The sequence below is a fragment of the Euphorbia lathyris genome, chromosome 2, assembly GCF_963576675.1.
Source record: "Euphorbia lathyris chromosome 2, ddEupLath1.1, whole genome shotgun sequence".
Classification (NCBI taxonomy): Eukaryota; Viridiplantae; Streptophyta; class Magnoliopsida; order Malpighiales; family Euphorbiaceae; genus Euphorbia; species Euphorbia lathyris.
In genome coordinates, this window is record NC_088911.1 from 25,314,335 (window position 1) to 25,324,347 (window position 10,013).

Below are 10,013 nucleotides of genomic sequence, written 5' to 3' on the forward strand. Positions count from 1 at the left end.
TAAAAAAACACGAGATAAGTTATCCCGCGTTTGTTTGTGAGATAGAAGAGTGAGACAGATGAGGGATAAATCTCTTATCCCTCAAATCCTATACCTAGGAGGTGGGTGGTATAAGGAGGTGAGATAAGCTCCTGCGATTTTAATAGGATGAAAAAGTCCATCTTATCCCTCAAATTAATGTTATGTAGTTTAAATAAGGGTAAAATAGTAAAATGTATTATTTTATCCCTATCCATATCCCACGTACCAAATATTGAATAATAATTCTCGAATTATATTTTTATCCTTATCCCAACTATTTATCCTTGTCCATATCCCAACCTTTATCTTTATCCCTATCCCAATAGAATACCAAACGCCCCGTTAAGGTATTAAGCCTGGTTTTTTGCGTGACTTACATAGTAAGTGGAGGGATGAGATGGTGCCACCTCAGAATATGTATTCTACCTCTGCATATCACTGAATACTTGCCATTTCGAACCTTCTGACCTGAGTTGTGATGTTCATTTTCGTCAGCTCAGATTCTGTCAAATCCCTTTCTCGGAAATTTTCACCTACTCTCCATATCCATCAACTATCTTACTTAGCACCCTTTATATGATGCCGCGTATTCATCGTTTGGGCATATTTGTAAGTCAACCATCCCGCGTTCTCACAGAATATCCAAACTACCCTCATAACAATAAACACGTGGCGTAATTAGGATTCTACGGTTTCTATGTGTAGTTCGCGGAGCAGGGGAATAGAAATGCGTTCTTTTTCCCGAAAATCCCCTTTTCAATTAAAAAAATAAAAAATAACGGCAAGAAAAGTAGCAAAAGACAAAACCAAAAGGAACTTGTTATTCATATATAAGAAAAAAAAACTGAAAAAAATTAGAAGTAGACAGACAGAGAGGGAGAGAGAGAAGACTAGTGTACAATCGAGAGTTCAAATTTTCGGTCCTCCGGTGAACAATTGACGGCTGAGATTGCAGTAGGAGGCAAGAGTAAGCATCGTGGTTATCTTATTGCGTGTGAAAATTAAGCAAATCGGACGGCTGAGTACAAATGTAAGAAAGAGTTAACCATTTCTAAGCAAGAAAAACAGTCTTTAAAAAGCTCAGCTATTTTCACCTCTTGTATCTGTGTATGTAAAACAGCAATAGTAGTTTTGTCCATCTTTCTCTGTCTCTTTCTCTCCGTTTATGTTTCTCTGACTGACTCCAAATACCTTCTTTCATTCTCTTCTTTTATCGTTTTCTTCACTTAGATCTCTCTCTGTCGTTTGTTTTTCTCTCCGATGATAATCAGATCTGCGGCAATTTTATTTACCGCCGCCTAATGTGTATGCTTTGACTGTCTGCTAATTAGATACACCGTGGGGGTTAGCAGTGTTGCAAGATGGGGCAGTGTTACGGCAAGACTATTCCAACTAACGAGAATGACGGAACCACCACCATAGTCGCCACTGGTGATCGTAACCAATCTCCGCTACGCCCATCAACTCCTCGTAATGGCGGCGTCAGTGTCCCATCAGTAAAGAATACTCCGGCGAGGTCCTCTAACCCCAGCCTCTGGCCCAGTCCGTTTCCCCATGGTGTTTCAGCTAGTCCACTTCCTCCAGGCGTTTCGCCATCGCCGGCGAGGGCCTCAACTCCGAGGAGATTCTTCCGGCGGCCCTTCCCTCCGCCATCACCGGCGAAGCACATAGCTGCTTCTCTCGCCAAGCGTCTTGGTGGTGGAAAGCCTAAGGAGGGGCCGATTCCTGAGCATGGTGGTACAGAGGCCGAGCAGCTGCAGCAGCAGCAGCAGCAGCAGCAGTCACTGGATAAGAGCTTCGGCTACGGCAAGAACTTCGGAGCCAAGTATGAGCTGGGGAAGGAGGTTGGGAGAGGGCATTTCGGTCATACATGCTCTGCGAGAGTGAAAAAAGGGGAGTTCAAAGATCAACCCGTCGCTGTGAAGATCATATCAAAATCCAAGGTACTATTTTGTCAATTTTATTAGTTATGAGTTTTCACGATTTATTACTTGCTCTATTGTCTGAATGTAATGCATCACACTGTCTTCTGTTGATTTGATCTGTGAGGCTGCGTTTATTAGTAATTACATTTGAATTGGGGAATTATATGATTTCTTATACATGACCTAGACCTAGAGTTGGATCTTACATTCTGCATTAAGCAATGTTGCTGTTGGCGAAGCATAGTACTTTTAATTTTGATTCACATATAGTATAATCGATTGATTTGTCAAGCTTATGCATTGGTTTGGAGTTAACATGGTAACAGTGTGTCTCTGTTGTTATCTGGAAGGTAATGTCATGGAGTTTTTCTGGCCTCACTGGACAGTCAAGCTTAAGCAGTAATTGGATTTATGCCAGATCAATATATGATTATTTTTAGTAATAACAGTAAATATGCTCAAATAAGTTCTATTATTTAATGGCTTGTTATGATTGATTCTCCCAATGTAGCGGAAATGATTACGCGATGATGTGGGAGATCTCCTTCCGAGCATTACAAAGATATAAGCGATCGCTGATCGCTTTTTGAGCAGATTGCTATTTTTTGTCACTTATATTTAATAATTATCTCTCAATAGAGACACGCATTAATCATAATAACTCAAAATAAACCATTTTACAAATGGCATGCTAGTTGGAATAAAGTTCACTAAAATAGACATTATACTAGATTTGCAGCTCATGCTTGACGCGTGTTGTAAAAGTGTCTAATGCCTCCAATTTTTCGGTGTTACAAAATTAGCTTTATTCATTTAGAGGTAAACATGCTAATTATAATTAGAATGTCAGGATGTTATGATTGATTCTCCCAATGCAGCGGAAATGATTATGCGATGATGTGGGAGATCTCCTTCTGAACATTACCAAGATAAAGGCGACCGCTTTTTGAGCAAATTGCTATTTTTTGTCGCTTATACTTAATGATTGTAGAGGGCGAGCCTTGGCGCAACGGTAAAAACGTTGTTGTCGTGTGACCAGAGGTCACGGGTTCGAGTCTTAGGAGCGGCCTCTTGCCAATTAAATTGGCAAGGGAAGGCTTGCCCCCAATACACCCTTGTGGTGGGACCCCTCCCCGGACCCTCGCTCAGCGGGGACGCGTAATGCGACCGGGCCGCCCTTTATACTTAATGATTGTTTCTCTAGATTTAGACATGCATTAATCATAATTGTTAGAAAGAAACAATGTTATATATGGCATGCTAGTTGGAATAAAGTTCACTAAAATAGACATCATACTAGATTTGCAGCTCACTAATATAGCTCATGATTGTCGTATCCGAAATACAATATGAGGTGTCTGACTTGGATTACTTGTGTCCAGAACTGTAAGGTAATTGATGTCACCTGCAGTATAATCGAAGCCACGTTGCTTTAGGCCAGGTACCAACTATTGACTCCCTAATATTATGTTGGTTATTTTAGGAGTTAGCTGTAGCCTTCCCTTTTAGGAGTTAGATTTAGACATGCATTAATCATAATTGTTAGAAAGAAACAATGTTATATATGGCATGCTAGTTGGAATAAAGTTCACTAAAATAGACATCATACTAGATTTGCAGCTCATGGTTGACCTGTGCTGTGAAAGTGTCTAACGCCTCCACTTTTTCCATGATACAAAATTAGCTTTATACATTTCGAGGCAAACGGGCTAATTAGCATGTAATTAGAAGGTCAGAATGAATATATCATGATTGTCGTATCCGAATACAATATGAGGTGTCTGACTTGGATTACTTGTGTCCAGAACTGTAAGGTAATTGATGTCACCGGCAGTATAATCGAAGCCACGTTGCTGTAGGCCAAGTTCCAACTATTGACTCCCTAATATTATGTTGGGTATTTTAGGAGTTAGCTGTAGCCTTCCCTTTTAGAAGAGGAAAGATACGCTAGGCATGATAATTTCAACCTTTCACCATGTTCATTTCATCATTCACATGACCATACAACTTATGAAGTTCATTCTTGAAAATGTATTCTCACTCGTACTTTTAAGATATTGAACGGGAAACTTCCTGATTGGTATGCTAGAAGAATAAAGATGAATGTTCTGTGGCTTCCACCTTTCAGGGATACATGTATCTGGTAAAAAATTATGGGGGTATTTGACAAGTATTTGCAGTTCTGTTAGTGAGATCCTACATAATAGGAAGGTATATAATATAATAATATAACATAGTGAAGCAAAACAGCATTTGCATTGCTAGGCAGTGCAGCTTTATACGTATTTCAAGATATAGTCAAATTATAATTTCTAACAACACATATTTCTAATAAAAATGTAAATGAGATTTTGGGATAATTAGTTCTTGATGCAAGATTTCTGTGCATACGATCATCAAAACCAAAATAAATGAGAAATGCTATACTTTTGAGAAGGCTTTTAAGACAATAGTTTATGAACTTGAAAGATATTGTTGTATTTCCATGTCATTTTTTTAGCTTATCATTTAAATGCATTTCTATTAGTGCATTCTTGCTCGTTATGCATTTAGACATCTATATACGATTTGGTATTTGATACATGCCTTGTACGAAGGTCTGCTGCCGTTTCTTTATATTTGGGACCCAGTGATGTGATGGTTAAATCTATAAATGCTTTTTTCGTTATGAGAATGCACATGTTTGAGGTTGTCTAATCTGATAAGCACTATGCACATGATTTTCTGGCTATATTCAAAATTGAATATGCTTTAGCTTTAGATTTGTCTCTCTCTCTCTCTTTTTTTTTTCCTGCAAATGCATTTCTCTTTGTTGAAAGTATTTGATAACTGATATAGGTTTCACTTTTGATGCAACACTGCACACATGATTTTGTTGCTCCATTTTTTTTTTCTGCAAATACATTTCTCTTCCTATGTTTCTTATGTCTATCTAGTTGAGATTAGATTGGATTCAAAAGTTGGGGTTTGAATTCTCTCCCCTAGTTGCTAGCACTGAAAACTTTCAATACAAAAGGTGAATCTCCTACCATATGAAGTCCTATTTCACTCCACAGCCATGCACAGATGATATGATTATACATTCTATTAATGCTTGTGTCATGTTTACCAAATTCTGAACTTCTCGTTCATTGTCGAAATAGCATCCTCTTTACTTGCGAACTAGTTTGCAACTGGAATTTATAATTCGTTGTCTTTTGCATGTTTGATGATTGATGTCTCATTTAAATTATTCTCTTTCATCTTTGCAGTTTGATAGCATGAAAACTTTGTGCCTTATATGACTCTTTATAGATTTTGTCTCCATTTTTCTCTTAATTTTATGTCTTTACCTTGTTTATGTTGATAATTGATAATGTTCTGTTCAACTAGTGTATATGTGGCCGTATTTTTCTTATGCTTAGTTGATGTTTTGACTGTGTAATATCTGCATCTTGATGAGATTCCTGTGGCAGATGACAACTGCAATTTCAATAGAAGATGTCCGTAGGGAGGTAAAGATATTGAAAGCACTATCAGGACATAAGCATCTTGTCAAATTTTATGATGCATGCGAGGATGCCAATAACGTGTACATAGTCATGGAGTATGTCTTTATTTCGCTTCTCTTTCCAAATTTCATTGGGGAAACAAAATTTAATTCTTTTCTGGTGTTGCCAGACAACTTTTTTGACACTTGAAGTTTTGGGTATGATGTTCTTCTGTTTTGTTTGCTTATCAGATTGTGCGAGGGTGGGGAGCTTTTAGACAGAATTTTGGCAAGGTAACGCATTACAGTATTTTTGGTTATGGTTTCTTGACTTGCCTTGGTTCTGGAAAAACTCAAAAGTTAGTCCGTCTACTTGCACAGTTTATCTTAGCTCATATACTTCAATTTTGGCACATCTACTTATTCTTTGTAAAATTTGGCCATTGACAGAAAATAAACAGCTCCATTCACGTTAAATAGTTTGACCACATGTCAGTGCATATATACTGCAAACTGATTTGTTTTGTCAAGGGCCAAGTCTTATGAAAAATTGTAGTAGAGGGGCTGAATTTACAAACATTGAAGTACAGATACAAAAGTGAAAATTGCGCCAAGTACGAGGGGTGAATTCTAACTTTTGCTGCCTGTGGTCCCATCTTTCTAGTTATAGATGTCATCTCAAACTTAGTCTTCTGCTTTTACAAAATGGAATGGTACGACATACCCAGATTCTATGGTCTTTTAAGGTAATATTAACTGTCAAGATTTTCCTCTGCTGCAGAGGAGGAAGGTACTCTGAGGAAGATGCAAAAGCTATAGTTCTGCAAATCCTGTCAGTGGTTTCTTTTTGTCATCTTCAAGGCGTTGTACATCGGGACTTGAAACCAGAGGTTTTTTCTTCTTTAACTTGATACTAATGTTCCTTATTTTATGATCTTGTGTTATTTAATACTATTCTGTCTTCTCTCGTTTGCAGAATTTCCTTTTCACTTCTGGGGGTGAAGATGCTTATATGAAGCTAATTGATTTTGGTCTTTCTGATTTCATACGACCAGGTAACATTCACAAGCTTCCATATTTTTTTTAGTCTGAAGTTAATATCCTTGCTTTAAAGAAGCAATCCATTTTTCTTTTCTCACAAACAAATTTTTCCTATAGATTTTCATGTGTATAATTTTGTTCATTTCTCGTCAATCAAATGATTCCTCTAAATTAGAGTTTCCAACACGCTTTTTCTTTTATTTTTCCTTTTTGGTATATTTGTCACATTTCTTCATCAGCACTAGTATGCTAATTTGGTGTTTATAGTATAAAACCAACTGATTCATATAATCAAAATTTGAGTTGCTCCCTAAATTAATTATATCTAACTACACAAGCTCACCTATGGAATATTGAAAGGCAGCATGGCAACTTATTAAATATACATCTTTACATGATAGTTAGTTAATAGGTAAAGATCTCTGCTTTTATGAAAATATGCAGATGAAAGACTTAATGATATTGTTGGAAGTGCATACTATGTTGCACCTGAAGTCCTGCATAGATCTTATAGTCTGGAAGCTGATATATGGAGCATTGGCGTTATTTCCTATATTTTGTTATGTGGGAGCCGGCCTTTCTGGGCAAGGACGGAATCGGGAATTTTTCGTGCAGTCCTAAGATCTGATCCTAACTTTGATGATTTACCTTGGCCTTCTGTTACGCCAGAAGCCAAAGACTTTGTGAAGAGACTCCTGAACAAAGATTACAGGAAAAGAATGACTGCTGTTCAAGCTCTATGTAAGTTCGGAATTACTATTATTTCCCTGTGAAAACAGTTAGAGCTTCGGTGGACTACAGAATGCACAGTGCTTATTTTGCATTTTTATTATATTATTTTCTGAGACAAGCAAGCCCTTTCTTTATATGAATTAGAAATGGATGGTTGCTGTTTCTAAATAACAGGACCAGAACACTGCTTTCTTTTAGAATATGATATAGGCCTTTCAGCAACCACCCACCCTGCCCCAATTTTTGTAAAGAAAGGGCTACTTGTCCATATATTTGGTTGCACGTAGCTTCTAAAGGCCTGGGCCTGTCACTTGATGCCAAAGGAGATTAAATAGCTAATCCCCCTAGTAGTTTGATATTTGATCACCTGTGTGAAATTGATCAACTATTGAGTTTTCATGCTCATTGGTAATGCAACTTTCCATTTTTTCAAGACATTCATGTCATTTTTCTTAATTGTTAGTTACTTTTATTTGATGAACCTTCATGATTGCAGCACACCCATGGTTGCGGGATGATAATCGTCCTATACCTCTGGACATATTGATGTATAAGCTAGTGAAGGGATACGTGCATGCTACACCTTTCAAACGTGCGGCATTTAAGGTATTCTTCTTCTTCCCAGCTGACCTTTCTGTAGGAATTTTTTTCTGTATCCTGGTAATTGTTGCCGTGTGACCAGAGGTCACGGGTTCGAGTCTTAGGAGCGGCCTCTTGCCAATTAAATTGGCAAGGGAAGACTTGCCCCCAATACACCCTTGTGGTGGGACCCCTCCCCGGACCCTCGCTCAGCGGGGACGCGTAATGCGACCGGGCCGCCCTTTATCCTGGTAATTGTTGATCAACAATCTTTATAATCCAGAAGGTAGTTTTGAGAAACAGGGTTCAGCACAAATTATTGTCAAAATATACTTAGTAATTTAAAAGTGATTTGATCTGTTGTCTTAAATAAGTTTATCTTGTAAAAGCATCGACAACCATCATGTTTTGTGTTTAGACTTGACTTCTATGCATCTGAACTTATTATGATATTGATAAAAATGGTTTATCATGAGATGCTTGGTTGATATGATACATTTTTTTCAGTCCTGCTGTGAATTGGTACTATGTTTAATATCGCTTTAGTTGGTAAAACAGTTATTTGACTATAATATTTTGTTAATTCACAAATATACCTTTGGTTTCTCTGAAGTTTTGGAAGTTTCTAATCACCTAGGATAATGAAACCCTCGAATTATCCAGAGTTACAATTGTAGGTATCATTTAGGAATTCAGCAGAACTTCTCTGCCAATATGTGAAATTTACCCCATTGATATGGACTATCGTCTATGCTGTTGAAATTTTTGAATAGTGCTGACATTCAAATGTGAGAAATCAAAGAGTTCAGAGTTACTTTTCGATTATTTTTAGCTCATTGTCTAATCATACTTCTGCAATTGTAGGCTCTTTCAAAAGCATTGTCTGAGGATGAGCTTGTGTATCTTAGAGCTCAGTTCAGCCTGTTGGAACCAAATAGGGACGGGAGTGTCTCCCTTGACAATTTCAGAATGGTTATATACTGCTTTTACTTGGATTTTTTTTTTAATTATTACGAATGAGATTGTATTTAATTAAAAATGATTTGAAATCTCTCTCAGGCTCTAGCGCGTCACGCAACTGATGCAATGAGGGAGTCGAGAGTTCCGGAAATTCTTAATGCGGTATGATTTGCCTATCAGTAATAAATGTTATGCTGCAGTAGCATCTGAAATGTTTTGGATTGTAAAATTTCTAACTGATGTGTTACGTGAGAGAGTTATTAGAACTTCATAGAAGGCAATGCCTTGGTGAATATTTTGACCCTCTTGGTCCTTGTTTCGAAATATCTCACTGTCGTGTTTTCGTTCTTCTACTCTTAATATTAGATAGATAGTTTCATGTTCTGACTTTATTTATTGAATCAGATGGATGCCCTTTCTTATAGAAAGATGTACTTTGAAGAGTTTTGTGCAGCTGCAATCAGCCCTTATCAGTTAGAGGCTCTCGAGGGGTGGGAACAAATTGCGGCCACTGCATTCGAGCATTTTGAACGGGAAGGTAACAGAGTAATCTCAGTTGAAGAACTGGCAAGGGTATGTGAAAAAAACTGTGGCTGTTGGATTGATTTAATTTTACTGGTCCGCTAATATGATTTAAAAACTGCGATTACTGCAGGAATTGAATCTGGGGCCTGCAGGTTATTCAGTAGCGAGAGAATGTATAAGAAACTCGGATGGAAAGCTTAGTTTACTTGGATATACAAAATTTTTACATGGAGTCACCCTTCGTAGCTCAAATACAAGACAGCATTAGCCCCCTTTTTTTAATTTTTGAAAATATAGATTTATTTTTCTTTTAAAATATAGAAGGAAAATTCTAGAAACTGTGGCATTTGGAGGACATTATTTTATGGGGGTTGGGGGTACAGGAAAATGTGCATAAGAGGAGAATATATTAGTGATATCAGTTGTGAGTTATTGTTCAGGCCAAATTTAAACTGGGTTTTCCCTTTAAGCATTGCTGATTAACATTTTTCCTAGTTTTGAATGGAAAATGTGCGAGAGCACAAGTTAATTTAGGCTCACTTGAGCAAAACTTTGCATTCCATACTAACAAATGTGGATTTAATGACTCCAACCTGAGTGGCTGGTGCTCAGAGTGGAATACTTGAGAAATTGATCGACGTATATTAAGGTATGTTTTTGATACATGCAGATGTGTTTTAAAGTTAAATTAGATTTTGGCCAAGCGAATGGATAATGTATAGATCCGAATTGGATTTGTGCCAAGCGAATGAATAGATAAT

At 37.4% G+C, this 10,013-nt stretch overlaps 1 protein-coding gene across 1 annotated transcript; it reads left to right on the forward strand.

Annotated features, from left to right (window-relative positions):
* The first annotated feature begins 832 nt into the window (after positions 1-832).
* Positions 833-9,791, forward strand: LOC136217414 (CDPK-related kinase 3). Its single transcript, XM_066004011.1, has 12 exons — positions 833-1,051; positions 1,353-1,964; positions 5,402-5,532; positions 5,668-5,709; positions 6,197-6,305; positions 6,392-6,470; positions 6,901-7,197; positions 7,685-7,794; positions 8,632-8,739; positions 8,827-8,889; positions 9,133-9,300; positions 9,383-9,791. The coding sequence occupies exons 2-12, from the start codon at positions 1,383-1,385 to the stop codon at positions 9,518-9,520; spliced, it is 1,827 nt and encodes a 608-aa protein (XP_065860083.1). The 5' UTR covers positions 833-1,051; positions 1,353-1,382; the 3' UTR covers positions 9,521-9,791.
* Positions 9,792-10,013: the final 222 nt, after the last annotated feature.